Here is a 13,610-nt window from a genome sequence, read left to right on the forward strand (position 1 = left end):
CATGTAATTATTTATAACTACAGGTGCGATTCAAATTACCTCGTATTCGCATCAAATTTATTGCAACTCATCCTATCTATCATCCAATTTCTGTGCAATACCTTCCTTTTCCATTACGACGTATCGCTTCAGTTGTCTCAAATCAACGAGCGGTTCTATGCAATTGAGGTGAAACTCGACATTTCTTTCCGATGTTATGCAAAAATCCATCCCCGCCAGTTGACGTTTCGTTTAACGACTCTTAGCTGCGATACTGGTCGTCCAGTTCTCGCGGGCTCTCGTGATACAAAAGTACTCTTCTTTAACTTAGTCTTTATCAAACGATGAAATACGTCTTCCTGTTTCATATGTTCCTCGTTGAAATTTAATTCCAAATCATAATAATAATAATTTAATTGCGAATCATATCAAATTTTTGCGATCATATTTAAAAAAAAAACCGATATTATAAAAGAAGAATTCGGCAATAAGAAGATCGAGAAGAGTCTCAACATAATATGTAGCGACGATTCAAAGAAACTATAATTGAAGATGTCACGGTGTTCAACCTCGCTACCTCGTTATCATTCGATGCATAAAATATAACTTCCTAGCAGAAAGTGGTCGAGGAGCCATTAACAATGAAACTTAGCATGTTCCACGTTCTGTGCTACCTGGGTGTGCTGACCGCATTCGTTCTGTCCGCGAAGAGTGACTGGAAAAATCAGCCTGTTTCGAACCCATCATCAAGCATCCAAGAAACGAGGGAGAAGCCTTTAGACGCAAGTAATCCGCGGGACAAACGAGCATTAGGTCTGATTCTTTCAGGCCTGGCGCAGGTTTTTGGTTATACGGTAAACCCTGTTCAAATAGCTTCGTTGCCCAATCCGGCTACCGAGTCGGACGAGACAAGAGTAGGTACTCAGTCATCTGGCACTCAAGCAAATTCCACTCAATCGAATGGGTCATCAACTACCGCAGCTCCTAGACAACGAGAGACTATCAGATTCACCGGTGTAGTGAACTTTGGCAATGGAACTGACGTGCTGACCCAATTACAGCAATACGAGGCGTTATTTCATGGAGGAAATAATTCGACATCTGCAACAACCTCTGCATCATCGGCAACACAGTCACCCCAGGTAGATCCAAGACCTCCTCTGGTAGTCAAAATTCCTCTACCGGTTGTCCCACAGCCAGATTTGCAGCCTATACCTCAACCACCCCTGCCTGAGATCCCTCCTCAAGATATTATGCTGTCGTATCCTGCACCAATCGTCCCTGTTCGCAAGGAACAACAGATGAGAAGGAAAAATTTGACAGAGAAAGTAACTGTGCAAAATCAAACGATTCAAAGTGGAATGGATGTTCGATCGCATCCTCCTTCGACTACTGTTGTGGTTCAAACGGAAGATCCACGATGGAAGAAGGAGTATGAGGATAGGTTAACGGAATTAGAACGTAAGCAGGAGGAACAGGCTAAAAAATTGAGGGAACAGGAATGGTATAGAAATCGACAGAAGGAGGATAATTATAATTATGAAGAGGATGGAAAAGAATATGATGATCGAAAAAAGCAAATGGGAGAACAACATTCTGAATGTAGAAAGGGAGAGGAAGAAAGTGATAAGGGAAAGGAGTCAGAAGAGGAAGAAGATCAATCAAGAGAGAAGAATGAAGAGAAGATTCATGAATATTCCACAAGTCAAAAAACAAAGAAGCCTGAAGAAAGCGAAGAGGAAGAGGAAGAGGAAGGGTACCAAAATTATAAAAATGATGATGTTTATAAAAAAGATATGCCTCAGTTAAATGAAAATTATACTAGTATACAATACAATGAACCATTGCCATTGAGTGAAGATGATGAGCAAAGACGACCTGAAGATTTGCGTAATAGTTACGGAGAACCTTTGTACAATCGTGAATTGTTTGAAGATGGGTTCGTGAATTTTTTTGGAAATCAGCCACTGAGAGATATTTATAACTCTCCATTTCCAAATTCAAAAGAGAAAATCTCGGAAGAGGAGGAAGATCCGCGTGAAAATCAGAAACATGACGACAGAAGTGATGAAAGAGAAGAGGAGAATATTCCAGCGAGAAATAAATATGAAGAGTATAGTTTAGAGGAAGATATGGATACCAAAAGAAAAGATGAAAACGATTTTGAACCATCGAAAAAATATTTTAATGTTCAAACGAATAGCAAAAATCAGTTCGAAGAACGAGGAACGATCGAAGAAATGGAATTTGGTAAATATATGCCTTTAATTGTTCCTATTCGGTATTTAACTGCTCCTGAAGAATTAAGAAAAGCGAAAGAGAAATCGTCATCGATAGAAAAATCAAAAAAAGATAATAATGTATTGGAGACAGGAATAACGAAGAAGATTTCAAAATTTAAAGAATCATGGCGATCAAAAAAGGAGAATTTAAAACCAATAATAGGTCTTCCGGAAAAGCCAAGACAACTTCACGAAGGCGAACAAAAGGATCTACAAATATGGCCACCACCATTCGATTTTGTTCTAGATAGTACGATTCATACCAATGTTGTTCAAGCAAAATTTAACAATAATGATAGTATAGAAATTCCTAATATTCGTCAAAAACCTGAATCTTTTAATAAAAAGAAGGAAGAAAGACAACAAAGAAACAGAATTTTTAATAATTCAACTGAAAAAGTTTATGATTCTCCCGAAGATATTTATTATCAAAGATTTAAGAATGATCATAAACATAAAATTGTTTCTGAGAAACGATTGAATAAACCAATAAATGCTGAGAGATCGAATCGTACACATTTTAAAATTGAAGTAAAAGAACTAAAGAAATTTGAACAAAATGACCATGGAAAAGAATTACCACAATTTCACGAACATTATAAATATATTTCCAATAATAATTATAAAAATACAGAACGACCAAATGTCGATGTACAACATTCTTCGAAACAGCAAATTCCAAATTCATTGCATTTTAAAAATTTTGAATCTTTGAAGCATAATATTGAAAAAAATGAGCCTGTTGTAGAGGATAAAAACAGAATAAATGATAAAAATCAAATAATGCAAGATGTTCAACAAAAATCTGATCCATCAATCATTTTTGATCCTACAGAGAATTATAGTTTCTTTGATTTTAATGAAAATGTACATGGTTTTAATCATGGAAGAGAAAACGATAGATTATCCGAAGTTTTTGAAAGTAACAAAAGAATTGAGAATAAAAGAGCAATTGGCTTGACTATACCGCAACAGGACGTGTATCATTATGACGAAAGTTTGACGAAATTTTCCAATGAACCGGAAAGCAAAAGCGTGAAAGTCAGAGGGAATAATTATTCGAATAGTGCTATTGCTATGAAAATGCATCAAGAACAAATTGATCCCAGCGAATCGATAAGTTATATTAGTTATCCTAGTATTTTGTAATAATTTGATAATTTTTAAATTTATGGTTTATTTGTAATTAAAATCAATAGTTATTTCAAGTGGATTTCGATATCATTTTATGAAATTTTTTTATAAAATTATATTTAACATACATTTTCTAAAATACTTTATGGAAAAAAAATATAAGTACTTAGGTGAATTTAATCATATTTCATACTTTATAATCTGAATGAAAAAATTAAAATGACATTTTTATTATAAAATTAATTAAGAAAAATACAAAGTATCAAAAACATGGAAATTTTAATTGAATATTTGAATTATTTATTAAAAATACAAATATATAAAAATATATTGGATTTTTTTAAGTGGTGTAAATTAATTAAATAATATATAAAAAATTATGAATAAATTAAACATTGAATTTTAATAGCAAAATGAAAATAAAAATTCGTTGTTATAAAATGAAAATAAATTTTAATTTTGTTAATATGAAATCTAATATATTTTTTTTAATATGCTTTTTCTACTTATAATCTACAATATACGATAATAATGAAAATATTCCATAATATGATATGTTACAGGATAAGCGAGAAGAAATGCAAAGGAGTAAAGATTTGGAAAATAAAATGACAGAAATTTTAGAAAATTTGAAGACTCGTCTATTGGTCGAATAATATTTATTATTATTATATTTTATTATTTTATTATTTTATTATTTTATTATTATTGTATTATATTTATTACAATGTATTTTTATACATTTTTTTTCCTTATTTTTGTTAAAATTATTGAATTTATTTAATGGATATTATGCAGATATTTTATCTTAAATTATTAATAAAAGAATGGATTGCTATATAACAGATGCAAAATTAAAAAAGATATATATTTTACTTACCAATTCCTTTTTTTCTGAATTTATGCTTCTTTGTCATCCCATATCATCCTCTGTGAAATTATTTATTTATTTATATACAATATATATAAATAAGTTCAAATTATATATATGTGTGACAAATAAATAAGTAATACTTTAATGTTCATTTTGTAATATTTTGAAATATTATTTTATTACATTTAAAAATTGAAAGAGAAGACTTATTTTTTTTTATTAACATCTTTGAAAAAATTTTTCGAGAATAAATGTATTTGAACAATAATCATGATTCGAATATTGATTATTGTCAAAATAATTAGATATTTCACCACTAGAGTGCAGATATATCGTGATGTTAGTATTATTAGAGATGTGTTTATATTTATAAAAAATAATTTATGAAATGTGTAATGTGAAATAACATTAACATTACAGATTATATTTTTTATAAAATTCAATTATTATAATTTTATAAATATATAATAAAAATATATAATAAAAATGGAAGAATTTTTACGAAACATAGGTGTAGGATTAAGACCTATTAACGATCCATTTTTTGAGGATTCATATAATGCTTGTAAAATATTTCAACGAAAAGGAGTTACTGTTGAAGATGATGAGGAATTGTGTCATGAAATGTAACTAAAAATTCGTTAAATATATTATTTATTATTCTTTCTAACCTAGAATATGTATAACCTAAACTAACCTTATAAATGTATAAGTAAAATTGTAGAATGTAAAAATTAAAAAGAAAAATTGTAGAACTAAAAAATAATTAAGTCTAATAAAATGATTTATTAATTTCAGAATAAGAGAATTTCCTTGTTACGTTACTGGTTGTAAAGCTATATTTCATACGTTGATTGATTTTGAAATGCATTATAATAGCAATCATCGATACGTTTGTGTAGAATGTAAAAAATCTTTACCAAATCCTAGATTATTAGATATTCATATTCAAGAAACACATGATAGTTTCTTTCAAGTTTTATCCATGAAGAAATCAATGGTAATTATAAATGCTATTATACATTATTTTTATCAAAATATTTATAAATATTTGTATCTTTTCAGTATCAATGTTATGTTTCGGAGTGTGATTTGAAATTTAATAATGCACTTGAAAGAAAGGATCATTGTATTAATATACATAAATTTCCTAAGAATTTTAGATTTGATAATACTTCACATTGTATAAAAGATAAATCAAAAGATAAAATGGATATTGATGAACTCGAATATGAAAAAAAAGAACGAAAATCCAAAAAAATACAATTAAATAAAAATCAAAAAACTAAAATGTTTGCAGCTGCAGCAAAAAATATATCACCAACAAATTCTAATACTAGTTCATTAAATTCTTCAAATATTATTACAGGAGCAAACTCATTACATTTTATTCCTAGACAAGTTCAAAAATCATATACAAAAGCACTTACTAAAAATCAAACTAATGAGAAAAATGTATTAGAAACAGCTAGCATGTTAGATTTGGCTAATTCATTACCAACTTCATGAGTATATATATATAGATATATATATATATATATATATACACATAAATATTTTATAATAATTAATATTTTTTTAATATTCTTTTATTATAAATATATTTTTAATATCACAACAATCTTTGTATGTACAATCAAACTTACAAATAATTTCTATTTTATCATTTATTTACATATTTATGACTATATTACAATATAGGATTATGTACATTAATTTTAAATTTAGTCCTGAGTTGTTTCTAATATATTGAACATTTTTATAGAGTACGTATAAAATTTATTTAAAGTTTTTAAATTTTAAGTACTACTAATTATTAATGCTTAATAATTTATAATTGTCAAATACAATAATGTTTGTTACTTTATAAACACTTAATAATAATTGTGTAGAATAATAATAATAATAATAATAATAGAATTGAATGGCACAAAAATTCAAAGCTTTTAAATCTTAATAGTATATTAAATCTTAATAGTAAATTAGGAAAACATTTTTACATTTATATATATACATATATGTATATATATAATATACATTTGGTATTAATATTTTGAAAAAACCAAAAAATTACAAAAAATATAACATATTATATAATACAAATTTTGTACTTTTAAAAAAAGTTAATTTTCAAAATTAGCATAAAAGAACTTAAGTCTTAAATACTAATAAAAAATTAATTAACTATATAATTAAATTTATATAAAGTATATCTTAAACTTACGTTGAATAAACCATACATCTAAGTTTAGCTGTTTCGTTCCTAAGAGCAACAAGTTCATATTTAAGTTTAATATTTTCTTGTTCTAAGAAAGCTGCTCTGATAGCAATTTCGTCTTCTTTTGCTCTTCGAGCGTCCCTGGAGCGTTTCGCTGCCTCGTTATTTCTTCTTCTTCTTTCCCAGTAAGCTGCATCTTTTTCATCAACCGTACTCGTTGGTAATCCAGGACTTTTTGTAACTCTTCGCATTTTCACATTAGTTCCTTCGTTTGATTTTTTAACCGATTCTAACATTCGTTTCCGAAATTCGGAATAAGCCTCATTAGAATTTTGATCATATATCATTTCGACTGCTCCTACAGTGAGTGACAACGGATCTTTTGGATAAGCTTTAAATGGTCTTGCTGCTTTTTTGCTTTCTTTATCTGTAGATGTATTCGATAATCCAATTTCATTGGAACAAGTCATCGAAGTTGTTAACGATGAAGCAGGAATATTAATTGTGTCTGACGATTTAACTGTGCCACCGTTTTGATTAAGAAATGTCGATAACATAGTTGGAATTGGAATATTCATTGGCAAATTGGAGAAATCACTGTGTTGACTTTTGATATTATTCTCTGACATATCTGTATGATCGTAAAATGGTTCATATTTGATTTTTATCGGAGAATTAGATTCTGAAGGTGGTGTTATCATGAATGTTCGAACTTCGAAAGGACTATTTCTTTCGGTTTCGGATTCTGAAACATGATTAGTTTGATCATGTTTCGTACTACTCGTGGATGAATTTAAATATGAATCTAATGAATTTGGTTGGCTGGAAGTCGAAGTTCTTCGTTTCTTGAAAGAAAGATCCAGAATTGCATCGGCGAAAAATGCTTCAGTATTCAATTCTTGAGAATTAAATTCCGTTTTTATGTTGTTCATTGACGGCATGGAGAAAGATTCCATTTTCCAATATCTAAGACGGAAAAATATGAATAAATTAAAATATTATTTTAATCAAATCATTTTCAAAATAAAACGGTACAAATATTTTAAATATTTTAAATTCATTTAATCTCCGAGATATTAATTATATATATTACTATATATATTATATATATCGATCGTGATAAATTAAAATAAAAATAAATAAAAATTCATGCATATATATAATAACGATTAAAATTGTCAACGAAAAGAGAACGTAACCAACGATAAATGAATTTACATATTTTTGAAAAAAACTTATTACATTAATTAAAACAACTTACAATTAGTTATTAAACAAATAACACTGAGTTCTATCGTGTTTGATGTCGTATCATTTAATGAAAATTACACAGAAATCGTTTTACTGTAGGTAATCGAATAGACATTAGCGTCCATTAATTACGCAAGTTTGAAATTCTTTTATGTTTATCGAGTAACTATCGTGGTAAACGACTAATGTCTCTTACCTAATGATTAATCCAAGGTTATACACTGGTCACTGATATCACAACACACTGTCTCTAGTTTGGAAGCGTACACGTTTTTAGGAAGATTTTCGAAAGATAACTGTTTGAAAGAAAATCGGTTTTTAACGAACATATACAATCGGTTTTTCGAAAATATCTTTGTAGCATGAACCGTCAAAATCGTTTAAAACGAGAGAGGGTGTACTTTCGCTTATATAGTAGTGGACAACCCTTGTAAGGTCCAAAGGGAGGAGACTTCCTTAGAAAATGGTGGGGAGAGGCCGATCCTGATGACTGTGGGGGTCGAACTGGCACGCGTTTACCACTTCTTATTCCCAAAATGTTTATAGGGCAACACGCTCACGTGGTTATACACAGACGCAATCATGAACGCGGGAAAATTAGTAGTATTGAGTATTTGTGATCGCGCAATTGGAATAACAATTTCGTCAGAAATCGTATCTGTGAAGGTTGTTTGATAAAGGTAGTAGAATTTAATACATATGTATATACATATATAGTAATTTTAAAATAGAAATTAAGTTTAATAATTTTGATTAATTGTTGAAATTTATATTTCACTCACTTAAAATACACATATCTATAAAAAAAAAAAACTAATATTTTATTCATTAAAAACCAATAAAGAAAACAAAAGGATTGAATTTTAAAATTCAAAAAATAATTAAATTTTCTTTCTTAGGTAGATTTTTCTTTAATTTAAACATTTTATTTATCATTTTAATATGCCAACCAGTATGCGATTTAAAATATTTAAAAGATAAAAATATTACGTAGCCAATGATGATCTTGCCACTGTACTACCTGTCGTGGCATCCTGAGGCGAAACAAATTGCAGCATTTTCTTGATCTCGCATAACAATCGAATCCCGCTAAATTAATCCTTGCAATCGTAGTTATTATTTGTTTCAGGATTGTCGAAAAATCCAGTTACCGGTTGGCATACTAAAATCCTTTTTCTTAAACCCTATCTAAAGCCAGTGGCAATTGCTCTGTCAAAGGATTGTGCGTTTTGCAACCCCCTACTGAGATGTAATACTAACAATATAGACATAGTGCATAAAATTACTCTGCATAACCTTTTCATACAATTCTTATTTTCACAAAGTAGTTTCTCACAAAGTTAAAGGGTTCTGTGTCGCAATGATTTACGATGGCAAACTATACAAGAAAATCGCGAAATTTCCTCATAAATTAACCGGCGAAAGCGTTGCGGCCAAGTGAAATTTGCAAAATTTTTAGGGCAAAGGGAAAGTTGTTTGTAACTTTTGAACTTTGACGTTGATCATTTGATGTATGATCTCTTTTTGATGAATTCCTTTCTTTCGTTCGCGCTCGTTAGGACAGCATGTGGCAGTTTTCATTGCTCAACACCGGAAGATACACCCGCTGTTTTCTTCCACTCAGTGATGACTAATGATTCATTTTCATGGAGTGACTAAATTCATTAGTTTATCATTGGTCCAGCTAGCAGTTTCGTCCCAGACGGTATGACGCTCCTTTCACACTGATTTCCGAATTTTTCTTATCCTTTTTGCATTTTTAATTTTACAAATTTTGTTCAAAAGTTTATTTCAAAATTTTACTACTTGTAATACTGATTTCATTTGATTCACCGATTCAATCAGTCCTTTTGGTCCTGAGAATTCTCTCGAGAAATTCTGTGAGAAAAATAGGGAAAAAATGACGAACGACGATGGAGTCCAGTTATGCTCGATATAGCGTACTCATTATGTCTTCGTCCCAAGATCACGCCAAATTTAGTTCTTTTCGATGCCCCGTTAAAATGCCGTGTCACCCATAGAAAAGCATCCCGGCGCTCAATTCAACCGCACCGCCTTCTTTCTAGTATACAAATTTTTGCTCCTTTAGCCACATAACCCACATTTCTATGGTGCAGGGCCAACCCGTTATTTGCAATTTTTCCCGTGGTCGTCTGATGACAGATGAATAGATTCACGTATTTGCATCTGCTCCTACCGCACTGAAACATATACAAATCATATAACGGTACGTCCATGCGAATCTTCGCGACGATTCGACGTGGAAAATGTCTTAATTCATCGATATCGTTGACATTTTTTAAATTGCTCCGCTGTGAGTAATCAGTTTTCGTGTAAAGAGAATCGAACGAAATGTGAAATGGGATACAAATTTTTGTGTTAGATCGTTCAGTTGTATAGATTCTTCACTTTATGATATTTATTAATTTGCACTTTTAATTGTTCTATTATTTCAAAAAGTTTGTTTATCTTCAAAATATTTAATTTCTCAAATCCTGTTTTAATCTTATCAGGTTTTTTAATACATCATTTAAATTCATAATGTATTGGTTTCATAAGAAATCATTAATTTGTCATTAATTTGTCTATTTTGGTATTACGTGTCTATATACATAGCAGAATGTAAACTTTCTATAAATAGTTAGTTATAAATATCATAGTAACATTCAAAGAACAAACTTTTTAAAAATTTTGTAATTTTTATTTTAAATAGATATAATTATAACGATATATTAGATCTCTGAGATTTGTAGATTCTGATTTATGTTACTTTCGAATGAATTTATGATTTACGTGATTGTTAAACGGCTATGACTAATATGTAGAAGACATTTGAAAAGGTATAATTTACAAACATATCGTTGTGACTTTTTTTAGATTTCTTGAATATGTATTCAAAAACCATAATATTTTGTAACGATAATACTTCGTGGAATTGACTTGACGCAATGTTTCTATCTATCTTCTGTTATCAGGGATTAATTCAGATATTAAATGATCTTGAAACTTTCGAATATTGATGATAGTGATCTTTACATCACACTATCGTCTTCTTTTATTTTTATCTTCATCTAAAGCAAATTGCTTATAATTTAAATAAATTAAATTTTTCAATTGTTTTTTTCCATTTTGTTCTTTAATTCAAATAGAAAAAAAAAATATTTTTATTTATGCAAGCAAAAGAAAAGTTTAATTATAATAAAAGCCATTTCAATACATATAAAAATAATTTATTTTTATTTAAACCTTATGGTAAAGTTTCAATATTTTGAAATAGGTATAGTCATAACATACCAATGTTGTGCGGTGTTGAAAACATAGAATGTATTGTATTATGCAGGAATATTTACAAACGTAAAATTAGGCAGGTAAAAGATGTAACTGTTTGTTTAATCTACAATAAAATTTTGTATAATCATTTCATATTTCGGATATACTGATCGTTAAATTTGTTAGTCCTCGGTTTCAATGCAATCTTATACAAAGACGAAACTTGGTATATTCATTATAGCAAATTCATTTATATTAGTTTAATTAAATTCCTCTCGTGAAATGATCGACGATTAAATTTATTAATTTTTAAATAATTAATAAAAAAATTAATAATTCTATTCTATAAAAATAATGAACTTTATTATTGTTGCAAATTGCCTATATAGATTATTATCCAATATATTGTCTTTATAATTATTCAAAATGATAAATTTCCAGTTATCACAAGTTAATTTATTTAATTTAAAAAAAATATAAGGCAATATTTGCAACAATTTTAGAAAACAATTTTATGTGATTTATTTTTTATATTTTTATAAAAAAAATAATATACTGTAAAATAATTTCTTTCTTCATTTTTCCAATTTTCATACAGAAAAGAAATTTTAATTTTAAGTTATAAAGAATTTTGAAAAGAAAAAATTTACTATTTCTCTCAGTAGGAGATCTCAGGATATGACTTCGTTTTCGAACAGACATTAGTCCTTTTAATAGAATTCAATACTAAGGCTTTTTCAAAAAAAAAAAAAAAAAGAGATAGAACATAATAGCTAGAGAAGCATTAAGACGTAATTATTTTTCAATTTATCTTGCGGCGAGACCACCGGCCAAGTTTTGCCAACAGACTTTCGAGATTTGCTTATTTCCGGTCCTCATGCATGCCTTTCCCGCAGGAACTTTTTCTTTCCACGGGAATTTTCTTATTTCATTCGTTATATCGCGATGACACGCCTTTGGACAGATTTTTCGAAAAAGAATTTTATTCCTTGAATAGTTTTTTTTTCTAAGATGGTTTTAAGTGAATACTTTACGGTATAAACATCTTACCGATACGTCTTATTTGCGACAAATAATTGCAGGGATTTGAGGAAATTTCTAGAAAAGTAACTTGTTAACGAAAGAAAACTTTTGGGGAAAACTTTTCGTGAGAATAAATAGGTAATAAAAGATAAGTAGGTAATAAAAGGTTTAGGTAATAAAAGATATTGGAAATAATAAATAATTTCTAATTTGAATTAAAATAGATTTTTGAAATGTTATCCAAATTGCGCTATTTTTTTTATTTAATATAAATAATGATAAAGTAATAAACTTTATTATTAAAAGTAAAGAATAAAAATTAAGAAATATATTTATATAACATATATAGAAACATAATTATCTTTGTAGTAATAATCGTGGTCTTTGAGTGTCAAGTAACTGATGAGGTTATAATACTAATGGTCCTACCATTAATAAGCATAAAATATTGACTAATAATTGTTCTAACTGGTTGCTTGTTTGTGGTAAGGAAAATATATAACCCAAACTTACCAGTTACCATATTTTTTTATCTTTATTCAACAATATAGTTTTAAATACCTGCTGTATAATAAAGAAGTACAGTATTTTAAATACCTTAATTTTGAAAATATTATTTAATGTTTTATTTTAAAGTTAGTTTTATTGATGTATTATAATAAATATGTTATTTATAGTAAGTGCATATACCTAAATATGTATTACTAGAAATTCTTATACCGAATTTTCAATAAAATATTCTTTGGGCTACCAATGGATTTAAAACAGTATTTAAAACACAAACTGTATTTAAACCGGTACCGGTATTCTATTGTATTATTAACTATTTTATTCTACTTGATGACGCGTAATATGAAGACAAATTTTGCATTAATACTAACGATGTGAACTATATTTATTTATCGAAAATTTTAATTTACATTTTGGAAAAATACTAATAAATATCCAAAGCTAAAATTTCAGATTTAAAGTCTAATCCCTCTCTTCTAATTCCTTTCAAATTTTACATCAATTTTACTTTTCGAAAGTACGATTAAAATAAGAAATTTATAAATTCTTTCAATTTCTTCTATTTTTGATTGTAATAATTTTCTGATAGAGTTTTAAAATAAAAAAAATATATAAAATAGTGAAATAAGGATTGGAAAAATCTAACTTAGAGAATTAAGAAACTATTAATTTTATATATATATATTATTATTAGAATATATACAAAAATCTAAATATTCATCGATCATAAGATTTTTCCAAAGCACTGAAGCCATGTGAAAATTGAAAATAAACGAACCATGATGGCAAAAGGACAAAAATTTTTGAGAACAGATTGTTTGGTGTCCGATTACTAAGCCCTACGGTAAAGAGTTGAAAATTTCATTCTCAAAGAAAGTGAATACCAAAAGCATTTGCATATCATTTTTCGAGAAATTTTTTTTAAAATGCAAAAAGATTTTTCCATTTTGTTCATTTTTATTTTGTCGACTTTCTTTTCTCTCCATATTTCACTTTCGATTATTTTTTTTTATTTTTTTCTTCGCCATTTCAGAAACAAAAAATATTTTCATACCTGCACCAAGGTCAG

General features: G+C 28.2%; 3 protein-coding genes and 1 long non-coding RNA gene across 6 annotated transcripts in view; 3 read left to right on the forward strand and 1 right to left on the reverse strand.

Annotated features, from left to right (window-relative positions):
- Positions 1-3,554, forward strand: LOC116186264 (myb-like protein X). The gene has a single exon (XM_031512943.1). It carries the CDS (start codon positions 621-623, stop codon positions 3,408-3,410), a length of 2,790 nt encoding a protein of 929 aa, XP_031368803.1. The 5' UTR covers positions 1-620; the 3' UTR covers positions 3,411-3,554.
- A 979-nt stretch (positions 3,555-4,533) lies between these two features.
- On the forward strand, positions 4,534-5,843 carry LOC102672991 (zinc finger protein 511). Its single transcript, XM_006620787.2, has 3 exons — positions 4,534-4,895; positions 5,068-5,269; positions 5,335-5,843. The coding sequence occupies exons 1-3, from the start codon at positions 4,756-4,758 to the stop codon at positions 5,776-5,778; spliced, it is 786 nt and encodes a 261-aa protein (XP_006620850.1). The 5' UTR covers positions 4,534-4,755; the 3' UTR covers positions 5,779-5,843.
- A 571-nt stretch (positions 5,844-6,414) lies between these two features.
- Positions 6,415-10,179, reverse strand: LOC102672767 (protein giant). Of its 3 annotated transcripts, none has more exons than XM_006620786.2 (2): positions 9,791-10,179; positions 6,415-7,453 (listed from the first exon to the last, which is right to left on the reverse strand). In XM_006620786.2, the coding sequence occupies exons 1-2, from the start codon at positions 9,973-9,975 to the stop codon at positions 6,490-6,492; spliced, it is 1,149 nt and encodes a 382-aa protein (XP_006620849.1). In that variant the 5' UTR covers positions 9,976-10,179; the 3' UTR covers positions 6,415-6,489. The 3 variants fall into 3 exon arrangements, with proteins under 3 accessions (XP_006620849.1, XP_031368804.1, XP_031368805.1); XM_031512944.1 differs by lacking the exon at positions 9,791-10,179 and adding an exon at positions 7,935-8,250; XM_031512945.1 differs by lacking the exon at positions 9,791-10,179 and adding an exon at positions 7,749-8,181.
- The window catches only part of LOC116186265, a 48,140-nt gene continuing 42,818 nt past the window's right edge, over positions 8,289-13,610 (forward strand). The window contains exon 1 of the long non-coding RNA XR_004151226.1: positions 8,289-8,418. This is a non-coding gene — a long non-coding RNA (uncharacterized LOC116186265). The remainder of the gene's footprint in view (positions 8,419-13,610) is intronic.

This window comes from Apis dorsata, unplaced genomic scaffold (assembly GCF_000469605.1).
Source record: "Apis dorsata unplaced genomic scaffold, Apis dorsata 1.3 scaffold_530, whole genome shotgun sequence".
Classification (NCBI taxonomy): Eukaryota; Metazoa; Arthropoda; class Insecta; order Hymenoptera; family Apidae; genus Apis; species Apis dorsata.